This window comes from Octopus bimaculoides, chromosome Z, assembly GCF_046866305.1.
Source record: "Octopus bimaculoides isolate indiv1 chromosome Z, ASM4686630v1, whole genome shotgun sequence".
NCBI lineage: Eukaryota > Metazoa > Mollusca > Cephalopoda > Octopoda > Octopodidae > Octopus > Octopus bimaculoides.
The window spans coordinates 50,029,609-50,057,546 of NC_142944.1; the positions used below are offsets into that span (position 1 = coordinate 50,029,609).

Genomic DNA, 27,938 nt, shown 5'->3' on the forward strand with positions numbered 1-27,938 from the left:
CCAATGGGCCGTTCTTTGCCAACGGGCCGTTCTTTGCCAATGGCCCCTTCTTCTGCCAACGACCCGTTCTTTGCTGACGGGCCTTTCTACGCTGTTGGCCCTTTCTTTGCCAATGAACTGTTCTTTGCTGTTGGCCCTTTCTTTGCCGACGGCATTTTCATTGCTGATATGTCCGTTCTTTGCCGATGGCCCGTTCCTTGCCAGCGGCCCTTTGTTTGCCATGTGGTTTTATTGTTCCAAGCTGCTCTTTTCCCTTCATGCTGCTGCTTTAGTGCCATCATTACTGACATTTTCCTGCTGATTCTTACAGCTTCCTTTGCAATTTCCTCCATCGATTTCCACTTGTTTTCTCTTGTTTTCTTTTTGTAGATATGAAGCATTTATAGTGTTCAACATCTTGCTAGCCTGTTACATTTTTTTTTTTTGCAAGATTCCTAATATGAAATCATCTGTTGAAATGCTATATTTAGGGATGGTAATTTTTGTTTTTGCTTTTTGCTAAATGAACACACTCTTTAATCTTCATTTGGACTAAAGCATTGATATTTCTGCTTTTTTTTTTTTTCTTTTTTTTTTAATGTTTCAAGTCCACTGACCAATAAAAATAGTTGGTATTCTGGATAAGTTTTAATACAGATATAGTACAAGATAGATGATATCTCTTGAAATATTTTCGAACAGTATCTATTTCTGTCATTGATGTTACTGTTGCTCCTTGCTCATGTTGTCAGGATTGGAATAAATCTGTTCTTGTTTCAATTCCCAGATGTCAGATTTGAGTAAGCATATTGTCAAAAATATCCCTCATGACAATCCCATCTACACATTGTATTTTAGGACTGTATTAATGTTTCTTTTGTTTCCTCTTTATCTTTTTTTGTTTGTTTCATTTCTTTTAAGACTTTTGGGTATGATTTGTGGGAAAATTGACTGCTATTTTTGCAAGTCAAATGACTACATAGTTTCCTCATTTGTTTGTGGATGAATCTTTTGCAGATTTAGCAAGGTTTATACTTTTTATAGTATAACAATCAATGATTACAGTTACTTAAATAAATTTAGCATTTTTAAAAACAGTATTTGTTCAGCTGTGTTTTACATCATTAATTCATTTGCTTTCTACAGTAAATGTTACATATTATTTTAAGCCTTATGTCTTCTTTATTATTTTTCCTATCCATGCATGGAAGATGAATGTTAAACGATGATGATTTTTTTTTTCTTCTTAGATATTGTATTTCACCACTAACTTGTTAGTGTCCATTCTTGATTTTATTTAATATTTGAAGCTACATATGGTGTGAAAACGTTTTCACACAAAAGTTTGAGTAATTAACATGTGCAGTTCAGTTTATTATTAATTCAAAACTCAACATTTTACAATAGCATTGCTGTAGCTTCATTACTGAGTGGCTAACAGATACTGGGCTCTCTCGACACCCTCTTTCTTATTCCACTTATCTCTCTATTTTTCTTGCTTGGTCTTTGCTGCTCTCATGCTCATATATGCACTCACAACTTTGTCTTAAAACTATTTTGAGTTATGGGTGTGTATGTATGTGTAAGAAATGAAACATCGGTTGCTACATGGTTGGTGTGGTTGCCACATGAACAACAGAAAGGGGTGGAAGAAAGTGTACTACAGTGTTGGCCAAAATAGCCTAAACTTTTCCTGGTTTGCATTAATAAATTACTGGTGCATTGTTCTTATTTCATTGTTATCCTTATTCTATTAATATATCTATAGATATTTTGCCAACACTGCATGTGATAGAAAGATATAAACACCTTGTTTGTCTGCTAAGAAACTTGTGTGTGTGTGTGTGTGTGTGTGTGTGTGTGTGTGTGTGTGTATATATATATAAATATATATATATATATATATATGTAAGGGCATTATTATAAAATAAAGCCTCATGCTTAAAGGGACTTAATAAGTCAAAATTACCAAAATAAGCACATGTTTACCGATCGTGGGGAATGCAACCTTCAAAGCTAACCTCCTAAAAACTTTTAACTTAACTGCAAACCACTGGTTTCATAATTAATACAGCAAAACTATGCAGTAAGCTGCATCTTTTATTCATCAGTGCACGTATGGTTAAGACACATAAAGAATAAACAAAAATCGACATACCCTGATGTACCCAACAACAGCAGCACGGTGACTTCTGTTCATCCTTATATATCCGTGAAAGAGGCGGGCTATTCAAGTTACATTTTCGGCAACATGTGCTTTTACAGAATAATATTCAGCACTGAATATATTCTAATTATTTGTGATATAATATAAGGATAAAATCTTTTAAAGAATTTATCAAGTAGTCAGCATGAAAAAAACCTCATAAGGAAAAAAACCCATCATTTTTTCCCATAAATATATATAATATAATCCATATAAGGGCATTATTATAAAATAAAGCCTCACGCTTCGAGGGACTTAATAAGTCAAAACTACCAAAATAAGCACATGTTTACCTATCGCAGGGAATGCAACCATCAAAGCTAACCTAAAAACTTAACGGCAAACCACTGGTTTCATAATTAATACAGCAAAACTATGCAGTAAACTGCATCTTTTATTCATCAGTGCACATATGGACAAGACACATAAAGAATAAACAAATCGACATACCCTGATGTACCCAACAACAGCAGCACGGCGACCTCTGTTCATCCTTATATATCCTTATATATATATATATATATTTTTACACTTACCTATGTACTTGTATTTTTGATAGTGTACATTCTTCACATTCCTCAAGGAGGTTTATATAATGGTCAGTGTTTTGAGCCTGAGCGGCATCCACGTTGTCTTCATGTGGAACCATTAACTCAACTAGATTTACCACTTTTTTTTCTTTCACACCATATTATGATATCCGCTTTCTTTGTAACTGGAATGGCAAAGAATCCTTGGCACCCTGGTAAATCTGTAGACTTCTCTCAGTAGCTATTCCACTTCTCATCACTCACAGGGAGTTTGTTCTTCCTCAAATGGATCTGCTGTCCTGAGCACTCAAAGGTACTGAAATTTCTTGTTGGTTCTTTCATTGTATTTTTTTTTCACTGTTGATGAGAGCAATTTGGTTCTTTATAGAATTGAGAATAACCTTAAGGACCAGATTGTGTCTGCATGTATCCAATGCCAGTGAATAGTTGGAAAGAATATGTTTCAGTTTTCCATTTTCTCCACATCTGCATTTATCATTCTCTGATATGTTCTATCTTACTAGATTTGATGGCGATGGCAAGACATTATAGGATGATCGAATTAGGAAACTTAGCTGAGATGTAGTCCACCTCCATCTCTCATTCCAGTTTATTTTTCTCAACAATGTGTTCCTCCCATTTCATCATCTGTCCTTGTTGAGAGCATTGCATTAAATGAAGCTCTCTTCTCTCTCTTTCCTTAGCAACAGTGTCAAAGCAAACAACAGATCTGTGTTCGCTCTGCATCATGCTTGCAAACAGTTTACAATAAAGAGCTGAGCTGTTTAATGTCTGAGGTAGGCCGAGCCACTTTCTCATGAACACATTACACTTTTTTTCAATGATTTGAACTTGTAACAGTGCCACCTTGTATATTAGAAGTGGCCACAAAAGGTGCAGAGACAAGCCGAAGTGTAAGCACCATATTTTATATTTACCTGGTAGCTTTGAGTTATCAATTGCTGTTAACCCATCCTTGGCTTGTTTCATAATTTGCATCTGACAATATTTCAGCATATACAGTGTATACACTGGAACATTGGTGTACATTATACATGCACCAAGCTCTTAACAGGTTTTTCCTTGGCTTTTGGAATGCATTCCTCAGTTATTTTAAACTTAGCTTGTTGTTGCACTCCATTAATGTCAGACTACTTGTGATTTTTACCCTGAATTGCATCCTTTATCACATCAGCATGTCTATCTTCAAGAGAACACTCTGCATGATTTGATTGTCTGTCTACAGAAGTGTCATGCCCTCCATGATGGCCTTCTTAGGTGATTGTGTATGGGGCATTTGTTCTGAAAAGTATACTGCTTTCAAAATCGTCTCCATGACTAGGATAAACCATGTGACAGATATTGTGCAACCAGCAGTAATGCCAATCTCCAATCGGTGCCAATCTGTTGTAAAATCTCCAGCTGTAAACCTCATCTTGAAACTTCTCATAATATATCCTCATTATTTTGATCACTTTGTCTTGAATGTGGAAGTGGTTCATGGCTCTTAGCAGTAATTCGTGTGGCACTGAGCCATATACATTAGCTAGGTCAAGCCATACCACATTCAGACTTCTCTTTTTCTGTTTGGCATCCTGGATCGCTTTCCAAATTGATAATTAATGCTCAACACATCCAGGAGTCCCAGAGATTCCAGCCTTTTGAACAGATTCTTCAGCATATCCATTACTCTGTGAATATGCCACTGTTCTCCTTGAGAGACTTCCCATACAGATCTTGTCTTCCACATTCAATAAGGATATCGGCCTAAACTGTTTTATAGTCTCTGCATTGGCCTCCTTCAGCAGGTATATGCCTTCTGCTTTACACCAACCCTCTACTAGAGGCTCTTCGCACTACAGCTGTCAGTGTAGGACAAAGAGCTTCTTTCGTAGATGATTGCAATATTTGTTATGTGAGATGCCATCAACTGGGGGCACTCTTTGCTCAAGCTTTTCTCACAAAATCATTCACCTCTTTCTCCCTGAGGTCCCCAATTTGAAATTTGACATCAGGTTTTAAGAGATTCTTTAGCTTATTTATAGGAGGCAGTGGCTGGTTATAATCTGCATCGCTGTAAGTTTGGCACTTTATCGTGTGCAAAAGAAGAATTGGATGCTCGCATCACTCTTTGGTTCAGTGAGCAGCTTCTTGGTTACCCTGTATGAGTTCTTCAGAAACTGTTCATGAGTTCTTTTGCTTTCTTTTCTTCATTCATTTCGGCAGATATTTTGTTGCACATAATGGCATTTTCTTTTTAAATCTTTGTACAGCTGAGTGAGGCCAGGTTTTTCATCTTCCTCTGCACATTCCCATTGCTTTCTTAGGCTGTTCTTTCCCCTTCCCCACTGCTTCATTTTCCTTATCCTCTTGCTTGGCCCACACTTCCCTTTCGCTAATCAAGTCCCATATTTTACTCCAAATAACAGCAAAGAAGAGAGCTTGCTGTCAGAATCTGTATCTAGTTGTATTTACTTAGGTTGTTGTGATGTCTCTCATCTGATGTATTTGTTTTATGATGTTTTGCTCTCAGAACTTTGAATCCACCTGAATTCAGCTGAAAACTATGCTCTCAGAATCACATTGAATCTTGCAATATGAAAGACTCCCTAATTCAGCAGGAAATAAGATTGTGAAAGCAAGAAATTGGAAAAATACTTCAAGAGTCTTCAACTAATTTTCATATGATGTTACATCTCAAGTACTTGTGTGGATCCAGGCATTTGCTAGATTGAGCCATACCACATCAAGATCTCCCTTTTCTTCTCTAGCTCCTTAGATTGTCCCCCCCCCCCCAATTCATTGAGACCTGTTTTACACAACCCAACACTGCAGAGATGCCTTCCTGTTGAACTGACATATACACAGTTATTCTCTGTGCAATATTTAGTTAGCCTTGTGGTCATAGCAAATTTTTCCTTCAAGGTTCAGAAATGATATTTGTATGAATTGTCTGATGTTGCTTCAGTTCTGATATTTTATGATGTATGCTGTTTTAGTTCTTCTCAATTCATTGCTGGCCTGTATGAAATATAGACTTTGCTGAGGTGGACTGTATTCCTTTGATGACTTTCCAAAGCTTTTCCAATTGTTGATTCTCATGCTGTGGCAATTGTCATACTTCTACATGTCTTTTGTTTTCCTCTGCATGTTAGCAATCTGTTTGGATTTCTTTGGAGTTGATTTCACTTTCAACTCTCTTATTATAGATCTGTCTGCCTTGTGCCGATTGTCAGTAGATTTGTTGTCTGTTTCTTTAGCATGTTGGGGTTTTACAGGATAGGGGTGCTAGCCCTATGCCCAACCCTCCTCCTTTCTCTCCCTGGACTTGGGACCAGGCGTCGGCGGAGTTTTTTCTCTTCAGTTTTGATAATGAAACTGCTAGATGTAAGACTGGATAACATCAGTGAAGATGAAGTTGAAAGAGCTATCAAGAAACTGAAAAACTACAAAGCAGCAGGTGCAGACAATATGTGGCGTAGAGAAATAGATGGACATAGTCAGTTAGACTTAGAACCATTCACATCATTGCTAAGAAGTGAAAAGCTGGGTTAACAAGCTGTTTTTATTAATGGAACGCTAGACATTCTAGAAACTTCCAAAAGAACCACTAAACTTATTGAATAATTAAGAACCGCGTCTCATGGCATTAATGCTTTGAGAAACTTAGAAAAGGGAGATCATTCAACTATTTAGTTAGTTACACCACTACACAACTTTCATGTGCCTTCTGTTAGGTCTGATTTCTGGGAACAGGCCAGAGGATGACCAAAGTCTTGTCAGCAGGAACTGTCTGGCAAGTGTTGCTTCTCTTTGTTTGAGAATAAGAGGGGAAACCAGAAAAATTCTTCAACAACTTTCAATTGATGTTCGTATGATGATACATCTCAAGAGTTTGTTGAATCATATTTTGTGGAACGAAAGTGGTGTCATTTACCAGATTGAACCACACCATGCTCTCTCTTCTTTCATCTAGGTATTTGTATTGCTTCCAAAATCGTTGAGACGTCCTACACAAGCAGACACAGCAGGGATGTCTCCCATGTGAAATGACACATCCACATACTTTCTGTACAATATTTAGTGAGTCTTGCTGCTATAGCAAATGTTTCCTTCAGTACTGGTACTGATATGAATTGGTTGATGTCTTTTCAGTTCTGATATTTTGGGATGTATACTCTTTCAGCTCTTCTCCATTCATTGCTGACCTGTATGTTAATAGGCTTTAATAAAAGACATTGAGTTGCATTGATGTCTTTCCAGATATTTTCCAATCATTTCTCATGCTGTGGCAATTATGTTTCTGCATTTCAGTGGGCTTGACTTCACTTTCATCTTGGACTTCCATATTAAGAGATATATTCTGTCCTCTCAAAGCCTGGTCTTTTATAACATTTTATTGCTTCTTTGTTTCTCTCTTCTGATGATAGTTTGTTTTCATGGCTTGGGCTTTTGAAACTTTAATTTGGATCAGTTTGATGCTGAATTATGGTGGATGAATTTTGAAACTCTTATGGTTGAGAATCACATAGAGAAACCAGAAAAATATTCCAACATTTTTCACTTGTTTTGGAACACAATGCATCTGAGGAGTTAGTTGAATCATCTTGTTTGTGATGAAACTGTAGACATTTGCCATATTAAACCATACCAAATCAAGAGCTATCAAGGCATGTTCTATTTAATGTGACATTCATTCTGAACTGACATAACCACATACTTTTTCTGTGAAGAATACTTAGCTTGCCTTGCTACCATAAGAGATTCTTCCATCATCCTTCAGAAGTGATATTGGTATGAATTATCTGATGTAGATTGAGCTCTGACCTTTTGGAGTGTATACATCTTTAGCTCTCTTGTATTGATTGCTGATCTGTAAATTCTACAGTACTGACCTAATTAATGTCTTGTACAAAAGGTAGGGCAAATCCTTTTTTGGCTGTGGTGATGAATTGGGGGTGTTTTCCTTGACCACTTTCCTTACTTGGTGGCCTGTCATCATAGAATTCCCCTAATTGAACAGGCTACACTAAACCGTTGATTATAAGCAATGTATGTGTGTGTGAGTCTTAAGATGTTTCCATAAGATGGTGCTCAAAAACTTCTTTGTCTATTGTGTCTCTGATTTTGGCTTGTTGAATAGTTTCCTGGCAAAGTGGAAGGAGTTTTTGAAGAAGGAATCTTGTATCATTTTCCTCTGCTTCTTTTCATCATTGCTGCTCTCTGCTTTATTGAGGGCATTGTGTGTCACTTTTATCTATTGAAGGCTTTTCTAATCCTTGTTCCTGATATACCAATGTTTGGTACAAGTCCTTTCAGGATCTTCAAGGTATATATCAGTACTCCTTAGAAAATATTAAGGTTCTGCATATTTTTCTTGTCTATATTCTGTCTTTCCCATTGGTTGACATGTTGCATGGAAATGATTTTCTTTGTGTAGCTTTGCTGTGTTTCGATTTCCACTGTTAATTTTATCCTGAATGCTGACCATAGTTGGGTGCGGTAGTTTAAGTGGCTGAGGACATATGTCCTGCGGAGGACCTTTGTAGTTTCCTGTTCTCTCATTCTGAAAATTTGATGGCTCCGTCTGGCCAGGTGTCTGCATGTAATTGCCAACTTAGTGTGTGACCTGGGCATTATTATGAGTAATGAAAGCATCTTTCCAGGTGTATATTATTGATTTTGATTCAACGATTGCAGTTTTTGTTGGGCCAGTATACCCTGTCTGTGTCTCATTCAGATTTGTGTACTGGTATTGCAGGGCTTGGAATTTTCCAGTGTTATATTGCATGTATATTGTCCAAATACTGTTGCAAATGCACAATATTTCAGTGTTTGTATGTTCTGAGAGAATTTTGTATTCTCTACACAACTAGCAAAAATGGTTATCTGAGCAGCTAAATGCTATTCATAGTGGCCTTCTCGGGCATGCATTGGCCATTACTGCCAGATTTTTATCTTTTAGAAACTTCAAGTTTTCAACTGTGCCTACATCACAAAACTTGTGACATATCATACTATGTATCTTGATTTTGCAAAAGCTTTTGTTAAAGTCAACTATCACAGCTACATTTAAGTTGTTGAGCAGCTGCGTTAACACCCAGTCATAGTGCAGTAAGAGCTGTGTCAGGCAGCTTCTGCCTGATTGTTGTCAGTCAGTAAGTCATCCACTTTAAGGAATGCAATTAGCTTCCTGTGGAATATTTGTTCTGTGACTCTGTGAGAAGTCAGAGAGAGAGAGAGAGAGAGAGAGAGAGGCTAATGATTTTTGTATCATTGCCTCTGCTTCCTGCTTTAAAGATACGGTATATTATTCCTTGATTCAATTTGTCTGGTTACTTATCACTGGCAAGGAAGCTCTGAAAAAGAAGCTGCAGTTGTTTTGAAAGGGCTCGTTTGCATGATTTGGGAAGGATTGCTGGGTATCAATGAAGGCCAGCAGCTGAGTTTCCATCTACCTCGTCTATGGTCGTCAGTATAACATCTTTTTTTTTAATGTTGATTTAATCAATTCTATTGCCTTCTTGGTTAAAAGTGAAGTGGTAAAGGACTCCACCTGTTTTGTTCACTTGCCTGTGTCTTAAAGGGAAAGTAAAAACAGTTTGGAACCACTTGTTCAGTATTTCACTTCTTCTCATTGGGTTTCCTATGGAGGATCTGTCCCTTTGAAAGAGGTGCTCTATCTTGAGTATTGAGTCCATTTCTTTAGCAAAGTTAAAGAAATCTTCTTTCTTGTGTGTGTTGGCCTTGCATTCTGGACAAGTCCTGCATTATGGACTGGAAATGTTCGTTTCATATCACTGTCTGGTGTGGAGAGATATTTAGACCAGTCTTTTTGGGTTGATTTCTGTGGGGGTGGGGGTGGGTGTGTGGGTGTGTGTGTGTGTGTAAGTATGGCATAGTATGTGGTTAAGAGGTTTACTTGTGAAAACCACATGCTTTTGGATTCAGTCCACTGCATGGTACCTTAGAGAAGTGTCTTTTAATATAGTAGTAGATGAAATAAAGTGATGTGCATGGATTTGGTAGTTGGAAAATGAAAAAGCCCCTCACATAATTGTTGTAAACAGATATTACCATTATACAACCTGTGTCGTTTGCTTCCAATTCTCCATGAAAACTTGTCCATCCATGGGGAAGATAATGCAGTGTTTGCAAACAAATGGAGGTTGGCAACAGAAAGGGCATCAGGCTGTAAAAAAACCTGTAAAAGCATACATGACAATGGCTACCATTATGAATTCGCCTTAGGCAAAGCATTGATGATACTACAGCAAAAGTCTTCTTAAGCATGAATTCTCTTTTTTAATCTGACTTTCAGATAGTGTTTTTTTGGCAGAGATATTTGGTTGGTTTGCCATTGCCTTCACTAACTGGATGGCCATTGGCCCACAAGGAGCTCATCTGCTCTTCAACAAGTCCTGTTTTTAATCCCACTTGGTGGTCCAGGCATACTCCTCACAAGAGTAGCATGCTACTTGAATAAAGGAGTCTGTTAGTACTGTTTCATGATTGGGTGGTCAGCAACGGGTTTACATGGTACTAGTAGCAAATCTCACCAGCCTGTGATGAGGTCCCCTGACCTGACTGTAATGTCAGATATAATAAAAAAATTAAAAATACACACACACACATAAACACAGTTTTTGTCTAAATTTGTTTGAAGGATGAAATGTATAAATAAAAATTACTCTCACTAAGACATCTGAAGTTTATTGCATATAGTTCTTACATTAAACAATTGTCAAGTGTATAAATTTACCGACATAAACATATTGACACTTATTCTCTCTCTTTACTTCCTTTCATGCATTTTTTGACACTTTAACACAATCTCTATCTCATGTACAAACATGCATGTGTGCATGCATGAACACATTTAATTTTCTATCTCTCTTTTCTTTTTGTTTTTTCCAGTTGGCGAAACATTTAGTGTGGAATTAAAACCAGTTGAAATTCTGAGAATCATTTTGAAGTTTTATGAAAGCAAAGAAGGGAAAAAAGCTACATTTTAATTTATTAGTCATGCAAACAGTTGTGCAGTTCCTGAAAGCCACATTAAAAGACTGTGACCTTATATTCAGCTTTAGACACTTAAAGAATATAAGTGGCAAAAGAGCTTAGAACAAATCATAGACTTAAGCTAGTAACTGTTATATTGTTTGCTAATAACATGAGAAGAAAGAAATATGAAACATTCTTAGATAATTCTGTGATCTTACTTAGAAAATGTCACCTTCCTGTTTGCCATACGTCTTGGCTGTGGCTTAGATCCTCTTCAGATTTTAGCGACAATAATAATACGTAACCCACATTTGCTAAAACAAAGAAACAGAAGAAAGGAGAAAGAATTGAAATATCAAAAATGTAGATTAAAAACCACTAAGAAACAAAGCAAGCATATATTATTCATCTAATTGCCATATTTTTCCACAAGTGCATAATACATTTTATCATCAAGTGTAAAGAAAAACCCTGTCTTGAACATATCAGTAATTTTATTCTAAAAAAAAAAAGAACGCCAAAGAAGCTCTGCCAAAAAAAAAACAAAAAAACTCTCTAGTCTCAGCATACACACACACACACACACTAAAGAAAACAGAAACTCAAATAAAATATCCAATGTCTTTCATTGCTACTATGTAGAATTGATTGTCCAAAAAAATAAGTTATGTGTGAGAAATTTTAAAATATATTACTGGAAGCTTCCTGTCGGATTACATGTTTTTTTTACCGGTGGTATGAAGTTGGTATTTCCAAAATGATTGTCATCATTTTAGTATCCACCTTAGCTGGTATGATACTAACTCTCATTATACAATACATATGGATTCGAAGATGGTTTTCCAGTCTGCCAGAAGAACCAATTCCAAAGAAACCACAATTTGGGAAATTTCAGTGTCCAGAGGTAAGGAAAGAAAAAATAAAAGAATTCTTATTTTTGGTAAACTATTAGTACACACATACACACACACACACACACACACGCACACGCGCACGCGCTTTTTCTTAGAAGTAAAGGATTGACCGTGATTTTGAAGTTTTGCTATAGTTGGCTTCATCAGACTACTAGTCTCCAGTGGAACTTCAGTTGCAGTCACTTTTCATCAACATCATCGTCATTATTTTTTAACTTCCATTTTCCATGCTACACTACTTAACTCTATTGAATATACTTTCAGCTAATGTTTGTTTCATGTAAGATATTACATAAAATATGCATGCAAACACACACACACTTATGTGTTCCAACCATAAGCACCCTACCTTCTATTTAGATAAGGTTCAGAGAATTTCGATTACACAATATCCTGTTTTCAAGATAGCTTCTGTCTGGAAGGCAGTTTGACTGATATTTTCAGTTGATTGGTGGGTGAGGATGATGTAGAAGCATAGTCTTTGTCTTGTTGATTTTGCTGTCAAATCTGTAATGTTTACATAAAAATACAATTAAGAGGATGACTATTATTTCTAGCGCAGAAACACTGACTCCTTTGGTAGATGAACACATAATGGTTATAAGAGGAGGAGAGAAGAGTGAGCATAGATGGAAGGGGTTTATGCAGCTAGCCACCACAAAGGAGCAGATGCCTTTGTAACAATAGTGGAAGAGGCTAAGACAGGAAACCACGTCTGTGAACCAGGCTTGCTGTTTAGTGCCCAGGTTTGCATGATCAAGTAAGCTTGTGATCAAAACAGTTCGGTCATGATTGTGCTTTGTTTTTATATATCTATGATGGCATCATGTGCGTCATTTTATACATATATATATATATATATATATATAAATAAAAAAGAATAACAAATGGAGCAAAATGCATATAATCAATAAGTTCCTTTGATTATATGCGTTTTTGCTCCATTTATTATTATTCTTTATATCTACTCAAAATACATCACTTTAACATGGAATTTCTACCCCTTAACCGGGTATAATATCAGTTTTTGTGTGATTTTTGCTACCCTGGTAACTATTAACATATTTGCATTATCGAAGTTTTTCAACCAAGATATATATATATATATATATATATATTTGTTTATGTATTTATTAATATTATTTCATTTTTATATTTGGTTTGCAAGATTCTTTATGTGAATTCGTGTGTTGAAACAGATTTTGTTATGTCTAGGGAGTCATTATGCCAGTATTGTTAACATACACACTGCTTCAATTGTACTCATTTATTAGATATTCGATTTTTTTTTTCTGTATTGTCAAAGCTCTTTCGTTGCTTCTTTGTAATCTTCTCAGTTGATAGTCACCGAGTCACTTGCAAAAAAGAAACAAAAGAGCTTTGACAAAAAAAAAAAAATAATAAAAATCTGATATTGAATGAATGGCATAATGACTCTCCCTAGATGCAACAAATACATGCATATAATCTTAATACAGTAGGAATCTGATATGAGGGAGAATTGTTCGCTATTTCCACCAGGTCCAGTAGTCAGATAGAGGTGTTACAGTGTTTCTGTGTTTGTGTTCTTACCAGTCAGATGTCTTCATTTCAGATGTAGTCAATGATGTTTGTAAGGAGTAGAAGTACCATTACAAGCAGTGGCTTAATAAGGGTCGGCACTTGAGCTTAATAGTGGATCAGCTACAAAACAAATAACTCAAGCCTTTGCCAATGTTATAAATAAATGCTTTTGATCTAAGTTAATGAAAAACAGTGAGGTTTAGCTTTTATAGAAACTCTGAAAACATTAGTAATGTTGTTTAGCTTCTAGGTCTGTCCAGGACTGAACTCGTGTATTTGTCATGCATGCACACAAAATAAATATATGCATGTTTTTATTTACAGGAGTTGTTTAAATTATCTGGTGATGCTAATGGTAAATTTGAAAAGGAAAGTTGCCGATTCTTGAATTTGATATTCCAGTTCCTCTTTCAAGAATTGAGAGATACAAGAGAAGTGCGAAGGTATGATGCTTTTTTTTTTTGTTTGATTCCTGTACGTAATCTCTATTTAGAAATATTGTCTGCAATGTGTTTCCTTTTGATAAGATTACAATATTTTACAGGTTAATTAACTTCACACTTAGAAATAAACAAATTTGTAATATATACATGTGTGTATATATGTGTATATACATGTAGGCATGTGAGTGTGGTAAGAAGTTTGTTTCTCAACCACATGGTTCTGGGCTCAGTCCTACTGTGTGGTACCTTGGGCAAGTCTTTTCTACTACAGCCTCGGGCTGACTGAACGCTCCAGTGAATTTATTTGCCAGAATCAAAAACTAGGTGAAAATGCACAAAGACATAGAATTATTGCAATCTTTTAAGAAAATTAGACAAAAATAAGTATAACATTTCATTTAAAAGTATTATATTTTAATGTATATGAGAGAGAGAGAGAGACTCTTCTTCAGCTTCCCAAAAGCAGCACTAGCTTTTGCTATTCTGTGATTTATTTTGGCATTAAGGGTGCCATTTCTTAGTGGATACATGAGGCATTGGCTGAGAACTGTGCATTCTGGAAAAAGACTGTCAAGAATAGATGTGCAGTCAATGAGTAAAAGTGAGTGGAGTATCCTGGTCTGAAGCATTCACTCCATAAGCTAGCCCTAAATGCAGTGCCTAGAGAGACCCAATTAGAATTGAAGTGCTATTGTGTTGTGTGTTTGTGTGTGTGTGTGTGTGGGGCAATTTCTTCTCTCAAGAGCTAGATTAATCAACCACCTAAACTCACATGAACCATTTAGAAATCAAGCAGCTTGTGAGGTCGTTCTGGCAATACGTTCTCTGTGGCACATTTATAATGAATGTAGCTTAATTTTGTGAGTCAGCTGGCAGTCTGATCAAACATGGTAAAATACAAGGGGTCACAGTTCAGCCAGTGATGTCAGGGGACAGACAGTTCAAGTATTTCATCTGTGAACTCCTATGAATGGAATTTGGGCTGAAAAAGCCATTTGCATACACATGGCTGTGCAAGGCTTGATGAAAGTATGTCACTTTTTTGACAAGGGGCAACTTGATTTTTTCATGCTTGCTTTTTAGATGAATGCAATTAAGGTATTGTTTGACAGTCAGATACACTTCCTGATGCTAACTGTTTTTTAAGTAAGGGATCTCATTCCTCAATTTTGAAGGCCTGAAGCAAATAGTTATTAACAGAAGTGCCAAAGACAGCACTACATTCATTGTAATTTTTGAATAAGAATGCACATGTATCAACACATGTACATGCATACATACATGACAAGCTACTTCTGTTTTTGTCAACCAAATCAGATTGCAAAGCTTTGCATGATACAAAATGCTGTACAATTCATGTATATTTCTTCTACTTTAGTGCATTACACACTATCCTAGGGCCATCAACTAAAATTCTGTAGTCGTACAAGTTAGTTTGGATGTGTAGTGAACTGCTTGTATTGAAAAGGGAGGACTACATTCAGCAGGAGTGAAGGGTTTCTACTTGTAATGTTATGTAATTGTTGCATTCATACCAACATATATTAACAGCATCACTCTTAGTCCAATAATAGTCTCGGTGAGAAAACTTGATTATCTGTTTAGGTTCCTTCGGGCCTTGTGATGTGTGACCAATTGAAGCACGTGGTGTTGCATTGATGTTTTTTCTTTTTTTCTCTTTTTTGTCTCCCTTCTTTTCTTTCCCCTCTTTTATTCTTTGTCTTTCTTTTGTAAAAACCTATATGATGGAGGAATCATGACTATTGTTTAAGATTTGTATTTATATCATATACATAGGCGTAGGAGTGGCTGTGTGGTAAGTAGCTTGCTTACCAACCACATGGTCCCGGGTTCAGTCCCACTGCGTGGCACCTTGGGCAAGTGTCTTCTACTGTAGCCTCAGGCCGACCAAAGCCTTATTAGTGGATAGACGGAAACTGAAAGAAGCCCGTCGTATATATGTATATATGTTTGTGTGTCTGTGTTTGTCCCCCCAACATCGCTTGACAACCGATGCTGGTGTGTTTATGTCCCCCATAGCTTAGCGGTTCGGCAAAAGAGACCGAAAGAATAAGTCCTGGGGTCGATTTGCTCGACTAAAGGCGGTGCTCCAGCATGGCCACAGTCAAAAGACTGAAACAAGTAAAAGAGTAAAAGAATATGTATTATATATGTAATGAAAGTAATATATTTTGACTTATTTCTGTACTGGAGAAATTGTTTGGACTGATCTGAATATAGACTTTTCTGGTAGATAGCATTATGAAAGAATCTCCTATTCTTTAGCTTTCCTTTACACACTTCTTTTCTATGCTTTTTACTTTACTTTTTTTTTTTAAATTCTTTCTCAAGCTGTCTTGACAGATTTTTGCTTATTCACAGACTGGCATAGTCATGTGACCAGTGCAGAACACCACTTGCTTTTCATTAACAGTTGCCCAGAACAGAAATTATCATCACAATAATTATTACAATTATGAAAATTTACGTAATGACATCATGATACCTTAATATTCTAAAACTACACAAATTTCAATAATTTCTATGAATGTTGAAAGTCTGGAAATATTTTATAGAAATATTACTGTTTGTGTTAACACAGGTGCCCAGAGAAAAAGCAAGACAAAAGCAAACTACATAGTAAATATATATATATATATATATATATATATATATATATATATATATATATATATATATACACACAGTCTGTTACAGTCTGTCAGACGTAGGCCATGATGAATACCACAAGGTATTGAAAATACGTATTCGCCTTTATATATTTAATTCTTTATATTGAACACTCAATATTTCATATATTCAATAAGACATTCAATACTTCATTTCATTGTACCATCCATTTTTATGTTATATATTATATATTCCATATTCTATATCCCACATTAATTTTACAAGAATATAAATAAAACATAAAAAACAGAGTTGGAACTCTTTTAAATAAAATAATATATTCCTCTATACACGATCATACAAAACCCCTTTTTTTGTATTTATTTTTACTCACACATATATATATATATATATATATATATATACACATATGCACAAGTGTTTATTTTGATGTTTGAACTAATACTGCTGAGTCTGAACCATGGGTAATAATAGTTATATACAATGTGATTTAAAGGCAGTACAGATGATTGTTCATATCAGCATAAACTAGTGACAACATTGTGTTAATAAAGTTTTTAGTTGGACTACCTGTTTTAAAATTTGAACTTGAATTGACAGATCTATTTCTGTTCTAGAGAGATTTAATTAGTTATTCTTGGGATGGATTAATCTGAATATAGACTCTTCCAATACACAGTATTATGATAGAAACTCATATTTGCACACACACACACACACACACACACACACACACACACACACACACACACACACACACACACACTTTCTGTCTACCAAACCTACTCACAAGGCTTAGGTTGACCCAGGGCTATTGTTGAAGAAATTTTCCCAGTGGCCATGCAGTGGAACTGAACCCCAAACTACTGGATTCAGAAACTAACTTCTTAACCATGCAGATATAGATGTGTGTGTGTGTGTGTGTGTGTGTGTGTGTGTGTGTGTGTGTGTGTGTGTGTGTGTGTGTGTGTGTACCTGTTTAAATTGATAATTTTCTGGTAATCCATAATCATAATAGTTGTCTTCTAAACTTTAGTTATTTAATACTTTTTGTACTTTCTGATTAGGATGCTTTGATCCTCTATCAAAATCAAGAATTCTTCAGTTTTATCCTTAAGTTCTTTTCTTGGTAACCATTATTGTAATTTTTATTTTGTCTTCTTCCACCCTGTTTAGTTTTTTCAGTTACTGGTCATCTTTAGGGCCTCTTTTTACCATTTATTTGGCATGCCATTCTATAACTCTGTAGCATAGTTTCTAGCTTTTCATTAATTCTACACCCTTCTCTTAAGAAGTATTTGTCACTTCAATCTCTGGTTTGTATTTATTGGCTTCCTTGAAGACGAAAACAACAATAAAAACAAACTCCAGATTTTTTGTTTTATACTTTTATTTTTTGCTTTATACATCTATTATTTATACAAAGACATATTTTGTAGTTATGTTAATTTTCCATTGTTCTTATCCACTGCAGGACAATAAATAAAAATGTAGCAAAGTTTCCTTGTATGAGTGATATAAAAAAAAAACACTTTCGATCTCAAATATTGGTTGGTGTAGTTTAAATGCACTCATTATTTTTCTTGTTTTTCTGTCTAGTTTTGCTAATTCATTCAATGTAAACTTGAGAAGATTATGACTTTATTACAAGGACATCTAGAGTATTGATGTTTGTTACTTTGTGTGTATGTATGTGCTTGTGTGTGTGTTTGCATTTAGCCCTGTTTTTGAATAATGATCTCATATTAATAGGAAGTGTCCTTATTTCTTCATAGCCTTTTCTTTGTGTGTGCTACACTCCAACTAGTTCCTTGATTCTGTGTCAGCCTGTTTTGTTTAATTCTCTTATCACTGTTTTGTTTAATTCTCTTATCACTGTTTCTTTATCTAACATGACATTAATGTTCTTAACCAATTTATCTATTTTCAAGGTTGTTTTGATAGTCTTCGTTTTCTAACTTTAATCTCGTCTCACTTTCTCTAGTAACTCTGTGTACTGTTTGTAGCAGTGTTTCTAACTTATTGTATGAAATGTATTGAGGTCATCCATCTACAAAGTGTATTTGTATCAGAGTACAGTCAAGTTACAATTATTTGTATTATTAAAGATAATTAAGATTTCTTTCTTGCAGCAAGAATTAGGTATATTTTGGAGAACATGCATAGAAATGTTCATGATTAATAAGCAAGTTTAATGTGTGTTTCCTTATATTTGTAATAAAGAAAAAGAAATCTGTCAGATATTAGTCTGGATATAGTAAATACTGTCATTATTTTTCATGTTTTTCTGTCTATTCGTGCCAAATCATTCAGTATTCAAGGTTAAATGTTTAAGCTTAGACTAACAAGAATGTTCAGGGTTAGTAAATATGTTTAACCCTTTAGTTACCATTTTTCTATTGAAATACACTGCCTTTTTTTCATTACTTTTGAAATAATGTATTGGTTGGCTTTAGGAAGGGCATCCAGCTGTAGAAACACTGCCAAATCAGATTGGAGCCTGGTGTAGCCATCTGGTTTCACCAGTCCTCAGTCAAATCGTCCAACCCATGCTAGCATGGAAAGCGGACGTTAAACGACGACGACAATACGTACAGACATATATCTGAAGATTGCTCTTCATATTGCATTTAAGGTAATGCTCACATTACTTAAATAAATTGAAGTAGCATGAAACGTGCGTACTGCAATCACTTTTGAAATCCGTGTTGCTTATTGTTTGTTTTTAATCAGCCATCCTTTTGGGATGCGATATTCGGGTGCCTTCGCATAAGTACCATATTCAAGCCTTGAATATATATATATATATATATATATATATATATATATATATATATACCGCCTGACTGGCCTTTGTAGGGTTTTCGAGCGAGATCGTTGCCAGTGCCCCTGGACTGGCTCTTGTGCGGGTGGCACATAAGATACCATTTCGAGCGTGGCCGTTTTTGTGCGGGTGACACGTAAAAGCACCCACTACACTCTCTGAGTGGTTGGCGTTAGGAAGGGCATCCAGCTGTAGAAACTCTGCCAAATTAGATTGGAGCCTGGTGTTGCCATCCGGTTTCACCAGTCCTCAGTCAAATCGTCCAACCCATGCTAGCATGGAAGGCGGACGTTAAACGATGATGATGATGATGATGTTAAATAACTGTCATTAGCAAGCTGGTGTTTACCCTTAACATATCCTTCTCAAATATTCTGTGTTATGTTCAAACTAGCCTGTTCCAACCTTTCCCACATATCCTACAATGTCGTTCAAAAATAAATTGCATTAAAATCTTAAAACATTGGAAAAAAATTAAGCATCACATTTGACAGAATAACTTAAATGTTAAAGGGTTAACATGAAATTTTGGTAGATTTTAATTTAAATTTTAAAATAATTTGTATCAAAGAAGCTGGAGCGGTTTTGGGTGGTTTGATATCAAAAGATTAAGGTTAACTAAAACATCCAAAGTTTAGCAGTGCTGTGTAGCAATGTCCTAACAGTATTTTACAGATCTTAAAGGTGGTGAGTCGTCAGAATCGGTAGCACACAAGGCAAAATGCTTAGTAGCATTTCATCTGTCTTTATGTTCTGACTCCAAATTCTGCTGAGATCGACTTTGCCTTTTACCCTTTCAGGTTTGATAAAATAAGTACCAGTCAATATAATCAACTTGTCCCCTCCCCCAAAATTGCTGACCTTGTGCCTATATTTGAGACCAATATTCTACAAATCTTAGTGTTACTATTCTCTGGAACATGTCTGTTGTATATAATAATTTTGTTAGTATTTTTGCATAATCGATTATAATTTCATTCGTAGCTGCTACAAGTGGACTAAATACATAGACACATTCCTTAACTGTCATGTTTTTTAATATCACACCTGGATCAGTGCAATTTCTTAGAATTTCAGTTCACTTCTATTCACCATTATAATTATTTGACATTGCTGTGTTTAAGTCTATAATTAAAACGCTATTGTCATTTTTGTCATGGAGAATGATGTCAGTTTTATTATATCCCATTTGATGGTCTCTTTGAAGCTGAAGAAACAAAGTATTTTCCTGTCATTTTCTTGTATGAACACCAGAGAGCATTTTTCCTTGAAACTGTTGAAATTTTATGGCTAGGCAAGTGTGTGTGTGTGTGTGTGTGTGTGTGTGTGTTTGAAACGACTTTCCTATATTAATTTACAAAATATTGCTGGCAACATTACATAGTATATTCCAAAACAATATTGATATGTTTCAGGAAAGACTCTACAATAGTGACATTTGTCATCTCTATATTACAAAAATTGAAAATTTAAAAAATATTTCTTTTGGCAATAGTCTCTTTCTTTCACAAATGTTTTTTTTCTGCTACCCCATTTGAACCGGATTTGAGCATCTAACCTAATGTTTTATTTATAAATGAAATAACCAATTCATGGACATATTAACCATGTAAAAACAGGCCTTTTATAAATGTTTTCTATGTTTGAACTGTATATGGTTAATTGCCTGTTTTATTTTTAAAAAAAAATGTTTTTTGCAGTGAGAAATTTGTTGCTGCAGATAAAATCAATATGTAACCTATTATTATTAATTAGGTGTGCCAGTGTTCTGAGAGAGAGGTTAGGCATAAGAGGAATTGGTTGCTGTGTGCAAGAGAGAAGACTGCACTGGTTTGGTCATATGATGCAGATGGATGCCAACAACTCAAAGAAGCGCCAATCTTTCAAAGTGGATGGAGCACATGAAAGTGGGAGATCCAGAAAGTCATGGGATGAAATACTGATGAACAACCTTTCAGGAAGCTAAACCTTTCAGGCAAGATGACAAAGGATGGAGACACCTGGCACCTGGCCATACTCAAGAAGACCTGTACCCCACAGCAGAAGTGCTAAGACCAATCCTGCTGGTGGTGCAAAGCACTTTTTGTGGTTCCACATAAAAGCACTTGTGGTGCCATGTAAAAGCAACCAGTACACTCTGTAAAGTCGTTGGCATTAGGGAGGGCATCCAGCTGTAGAAACCCTGCCAAATCAGGTACAGCTCCTCAGCTTGCCAGCTCTGGTCAAACTGTCCAGTCCATGGCAGCATGGACAACAGATGTTAAATGATGTTGAAGACAGTTGGTGAGCTGGCAGAACTGTTAGCCTGAAGTTGAAATGTCGGAGAACAGACATTATGCTTTTGTTGAGCTCTCATTGGTTTTTTTGTTTTTTTTCATATTCACTTAAAAAGGTAAGAGTAGAGAAAGAGGTGCTGCCCTTGAGTTAATTGAAAGATGAGTAAAAGTGACAAACATTGTCAAGTGTGGATGTAAACTAGAGGATGACACTTTGTGATGGCTCTTGCCATTAGGGTTCAGGGAAATCTTGGACAGTGGGGGGGGGGGGGGAGACTTCAACTGATCCTAAATGGAGGTCCTTTTGTATCAAGAGGACTGAAATCATATTGTAGACGTCACCATCATAATATTGTATAGAATGTATATTTATTTATATTTCATTTTTTTTTCTTTATTTGATTCTATGTAGACCCCTACAATTTATGTCTGCCTTTTTATTGACCCCTTCATCTGTTTTCCTGCCAGAAAATCATTGTTATTAAGGCAGTGAGCTAGCAGAATCATTAGTGCATTGGACAAAATGCTTTGCGACATTATTTCTGGCTCTTTGTTATGAGGTCAAATTCTACTCAATAAAATACTGGTTGTACAGCACTTGGATTGATGTAATCAACTTTTATCCACTGGCCCTAAAATTGCTGGCTTTGTGCCAAAATTTGAAAGTAAAGTAGAAAGCTGGCAGAATCATGAAAATGCTGGACTAAATGCTTAGATTGTAATGAAGATTTTAAAGCTGGAAAAAATGCCATTGAGTTCAAATTCCCCTAAGGTTGACTTTCAGGGTCAATAAAATAAGCACCAGTTGGGCATGTTACCTCGATATAATCAACTAGCTCCCTCTTCATAATTCTAGGCCTTGTACCAATTGTAGGAAGGATTATTGTTATTGCCAGTGCCCTGTGGGTGGCAGACATGGCATGCTAGGGTTGCTAATATGCAGACATGAACTGTGGCTTCACCACTCATAGATTTTACTGGATGATGAGCTGGTGTAGTCTCCGTTTGTAAGACACACTTTTCTACAGATCATCTTTATGATGGAACTGTAATCCTGGGTCAAGAAAAGGCCAAGATTAGGTGCCTGGCATCTGGAATGTCATCAGATACTCTCTATTCTCTACCAGTCAGGCAATATGGTTGGTGGAAGTTCTATGGTAGCAATATATAGAAATCTAGTGGAAGGTAAGAGCAATAATGTTCTCGGGGAAACTCTAAGTGTTGATGAAGATGAACTGCTCTATTTTGAAGCACTTTCAGGCCTGGTTCTACTGTGAATAACTTTCAAAAATCTCTGATCTGGCAGTTCAACTAAGGAGCACTACCAGTTTGAGATAAATTCTACAGGCACAGAAGCACCATCAGGCATGGCTATCTGAGATGTATACAAAGCAACAAAACCATTCTGTATGTGCTTGTGCAGTGTCCATGTATTACTGATTTGTGGAGTTATGTCGAACAGTTGTTAGAACATGTGAGACGAATCTGACTGTTGACTGAATGCATGATGAGGATTGCCCTACCACCCACATTTAACAAGGCAGGGAAAGCAGTGTTCCTCTGTCTAGGGGCTATGGTAAAAAAGGTTGTGTGGTGAACAAAGCTAAAAGGATTGAAGAAACACATCTTTCTCTTCAGTCAAGCCCTCATTTACTCTTTTCAAGTTCCACTTGGAAAGCAATGGTTAGATTAATTGGCTTTACTCTAAGTATGTGCTTATAGATTAGAGAGCAGGAGAGAGGGCTCATACCTTTGGTTAGAGTAATCCTGGGTCTATGGGGTTCCTTGATTGGCCCTAGTTGGAGTGTCTCCTGTATCAGGTGGACTGTATCATTTATGTTATCACATACTTTGTATATTATGTATATTTTTATCATATTTCGCTGTCTTTTCCATTTCTTTCACCCCATTCCTTATGTAAATACCCCCCCCCCCAAAAAAAAAAATTGTCTGTACTTGTGATGTCCCTCTCATCTATGCCCCTGTGGCTATTAAAAGAAATATTTTTGTTGTTACTAAGTTGAAATGAAATAGAGCAGCTTAATGTGGTCAATACTATTGATTTACAGTTTGAACTTTTGTCAGAAAAATATTGGTAGCAAGAAATTCTACAAATGTTTTGGTGAAGGAGTTGAAGGAATATTTAGAAATACTTGTTCTGTATTAAATGTCTTAGAATAATTTTGTTTCCTTCATTTTGTATTTTGAATTGAATTCCTGCTTGGTTGATATTGACTTTGTTGTTAGTCCATCATGTGATGGTGGTGGAACTGTTAAGATGTGCATTTCATCTTATACTTGTTTTGGTCATTAAATTGCAGCCATGCTGGGGCACCACCATGAAAGGTTTAATTGAGGAAATCAACCCCAGTAATTATTCTTAAGCTTTGTGCTTATTCAATCAGTCTGTTTTACCACACTACTAAGCTATGGGGGGGAGGGGTGCTGTAAACAAATCTCCACTGCTTGTCAACCAGTAGGTGGGGGGCAAACATGCATATCCACACCTACCTACTTCATGGACTCTCCTATAATTAAATGATGTCTTGCCAAACAACTGCATGGATGATTTGTTTATAGTGATCACTTCCTCCATAAAATGGACATTACCTGTGTAGGTGCATGACATACATGTCAGATGACAAAATGATCACTCAGCAACATGAGATGAAGTGTTTTGCTCAAGAACACAATGCACCATCTAGTCTAGGAATCGAAACCATGATCTCACAATTGTGTGTGCAACACCTTAACCACTAAGCCATGTGCCTTTATATATATATATGTGTGTGTGTGTGTGTGTGTGTATTTTCTGTGTGGAGGTGCAGGCATGACAGTGTGATAAGAAGCTTGCTTCACAACCACAGTTTCGGGTTCATCCCACTGTGTGGCACCTTGGGCAAGTGTCTTCTATAGTCTTGGGCCAATCAAAACTGTGTGAGTGGATTGGTAGACAGAAGCTGAAAGCAGCCTGTCGTATGTGTGTGTATATATATATAAATAAATAAAAATAATGTACACACATGAGTTATTTTTCAGTTTCTGTCTACGAGATTCACTAACAAGGCTTTGGTTAGCTTGGTTCTAATGTAGAAGATACAAGATACCAAGTAGTGGAACTGAACCTGATACTGCATAGTTGGGAAGTAAACTTCTTAACCAGGCAGCCATTTTATATAATACACATGTGCAGGCATATGCACATGCAACACACACATGCATATACAAATGCATTTTATTGTATTTCTGAGCAAACAAACTACTTATCATTCAAGATTGTAGGACTGAATAAATAATAATAAAAAAAAAAGTAATCAAGAAAAAAAATAGGAATGTTCCACCATTTTCATTTCAGTCAAGTAATTAAAAATAGGAAGAGCATCCAGCTGTAAAGATAATTGCTTGAACAAATAAACCATCACGCACATGGTAGCATGAATAAATATATGTATTGGATATGTAATAGTTACAGGGAGGCGTGTAGGTATCATGGAGTCTAAAGAAAATTGGTGATGTCTGGGTCAGGAACAATTATTCCATAATAGTTCATTAAGGAGTTTGGGAAGTTTAATTATCATGTATATTTTCTGAGGAGTGAAGAATTTAATACTGTGTAGCTTTTGCTCTTTTTTTTTTTTTTTTTTTTTTTTGCTGAGTGTGAGGAAAACAGAAAGTGGCATTGTTCTTCAGATTGTTCTCAAGGCTGTGTGGTTAAAAATGTATGCTTTGCAAGCTCACCGTTCTGAGTTTGATCCCATAGTGTGGTAGTTGTTACATTGTTTTGTCATAGTTGCTGTAGAGGTTCTGGGTGCTGCTTCTCCTTCCAGACTCAGGAAGTAAAAGCAAATTATCTTCTATAATCTTAGAATGCCCTGCAAGTAGGATTTGGTAGAATAAAACAGTAGGGAAGCTCATAATGTATTATATCCTTTTCTACGCGAGGCACAAGGCCTGAAATTTTGGAGTTGTAGGAGTGGGACTTGTCGATTACATCAACCCCAGGTACTTAACTAGTTCTTTATTTCATCAGCCTTTTACTTACATATACATATATCTTAAAATTATATATATATATATATATATATATATATATATATATATATATATATATATATATATAAAAAAAACAAATCATAAATGAGTATATGCATATATACGTACATGTATGTACATACTTACACCTACATGTATATATAGATGCATATCTGGGTACAGGACATTGCAAACAAATTGTAGACAAAATGATAAACGAGTACAGAAAACACATAGAGAACATCTCCTTCATCAGCTGCCCCCATTCTACCACAGGTGTTATATATATAATATCAAAATGAATTTTATATGCTTAAAAACAAAGAATATTGCCTAAATAAATTACCTGCTGCAGTGTGAAGTTAATTGGGATTTTATTAAATCTCACCCAATATGTGGTTTATTCAAACTGAATAAACCATATATTCAGTGTAACTTCAAAGTTACTGTCAATAAAATCTCTCACACACACACATGAAGATCTATTTGACATAGAAAATGAAATTACTTGACCAACCAGATAACCTGCACTTGAATTAATGTGTAAGTGGCTGAGTATTCCACAGACCTTAACCATTAAGCCATACTGCACCAAAGAAATACACACTCACATTATCCTTCTCCTTACTCCCCCAGTCCTTCCAGGCTCCTCTGCACAACTGATTCCTACTTATCTTGAAGGTGCACCCTGACACCTCATCAACACTCATTTGTGTCACTTTTCAGCTCCACCAAACCATTCCCACCCAATCACTTCCACCCCCCTCTCTTCTAAAATGAGTTGGCATGTCACTCCTCTATTGCAAAATATCTGTTCTGCTCCACCTCCTCTGATAAATGTAGTTTGATTGTCAGTATATCTTATATCTATGATTATGCATGAGATACTGAATAGAAAATCATCGTCATTTAATGTCTGTTTTCCATGCTGGCATGGGTTGGATGGTTTGACTGGGGTTTGGCAAGCCAGGAGGCCGCACCACGCTCCAATCTGATCTGGCAATGTTTCTACAGCTGGATGCCCTTCCTAACGCCAACCACTCTGAGTGTAGTGGGTGCTTTTTACATGCCACCAGTATATGAGCCAGTCAGGGCGAGAAGAGGCATTGACCACATTTGGATGGTGCCTTTTATGTGCCACCGGTATGGGAACCAGTCAGACAGTGCTGGCATCAGCCACGTTCAGATGGTGCTTTTTACGTGCCACTGGCACAGGAGCCAGTTGGGATGAGGGCGCTGGCATTGACCATGTTTGGATGGTGCTTTTTACGTGCCATCGGCATGGGGAGCCAGTCAGGTGGTACTGGCAATGACCTATGCATGGATGGTGCTTATTGCGTGCCACCAGCATGGGAGTCAGTCAGGTGGCACTGGCATCAGCCACAACTACAATTTCCATTTGATTGTGGTTTGATTTGATTTTGATGTACTTGACTCACTATATGGGTTTGTGTGTGTCAGTGTCCCCCCCCCCCCACTTTTAACAACTAGTGTTGGTGTGTTTATATCCCAGTAATTTAGTGGTTCAGCAAAGAGATTGACAGAATAAGTACTGGGGTCAATTCATTCGACTAAAAGTTCAAAGCAGTGCCCCAGCATGGCCACAGTCTAATGACCAAAACAGATGATAGATATTTCTCACCCTTCTCAGTCTAGTTTCTTTTATTCTTTTATTTGACTGGTTGTATAAAATTGAATATCGGTGTAACTTCAGCTTGTGATTGCTAATCCTGGTGGCTCCCATCTCCTCTTCAGAATATGGGTGAGGTTGGCTCTTAAGGAAGTTCATCCACTCTTCATAGGTTTTGCTTATTAATCCTGCATATGAGTGGCCACCCACCCTTTTCACTGGGCAATCTCAATAAGGAACCAGTTTAGTTGGATTAAAAGGTTTTGCATTACAAATTCCTGTTAGCCTTTAGTGTCATTGGTGCTGTACATTATCACATGCATAAGTAATTTACTAACAATCCATTGTATAATTAATATATCCCCCCCCCCCCACACACACACAACTAGGTTCATGCATTGGTGTGTCTTGAAGTTCACTTCCCAGTTGCATGGTATTTCAGGTTTAGTCCCACTCTGTAGTACTTTGGCCAAGTAACTTCTACTACAGCCCTAGATCTGTGAGTAGCCTTGCTTGACAGAAATTGAAAGAAGCCATGCATGTGTGTAGTACACACACAAATGCAAAAGTGGACATATAATTATATATATATATATATATATATATATATATATATATGGTGCACTACTGTGGATTAATATAAGACTTTAGCTCTTATTTCAAGCAGGTAGATGCTTGTTAAGCATCATTACGCTTTGTGCAAATTTATAATTCATAGCTATTTAATGCTGTTGTGCCTGCAATCCACCTATGTCACTGCTGGTGATATCATCAGTTTTAAAATTTATCCACAGATGATATGAACAGTAGTAACATGAGATTTCAAATCTCAGTGCTTGAAAGTTTAATTTATATATATATATATATATATATATAAAGTGTAAA

At 36.2% G+C, this 27,938-nt stretch overlaps 1 protein-coding gene across 7 annotated transcripts in view; it reads left to right on the forward strand.

Moving 5' to 3' along the window:
• LOC106878514 (PDZ domain-containing protein 8) overlaps window positions 1-27,938 on the forward strand; it is a 296,017-nt gene that overhangs the window by 72,086 nt on the left and 195,993 nt on the right. For all 7 annotated transcript variants that reach the window (XM_089365281.1, XM_089365279.1, XM_089365278.1 and 4 more), the window contains 2 exons: window positions 10,633-11,623; window positions 13,521-13,639. In XM_089365281.1, the coding sequence (XP_089221407.1) occupies window positions 11,477-11,623; window positions 13,521-13,639 (266 nt within the window). In that variant the 5' untranslated portion in view covers window positions 10,633-11,476. The remainder of the gene's footprint in view (window positions 1-10,632; window positions 11,624-13,520; window positions 13,640-27,938) is intronic.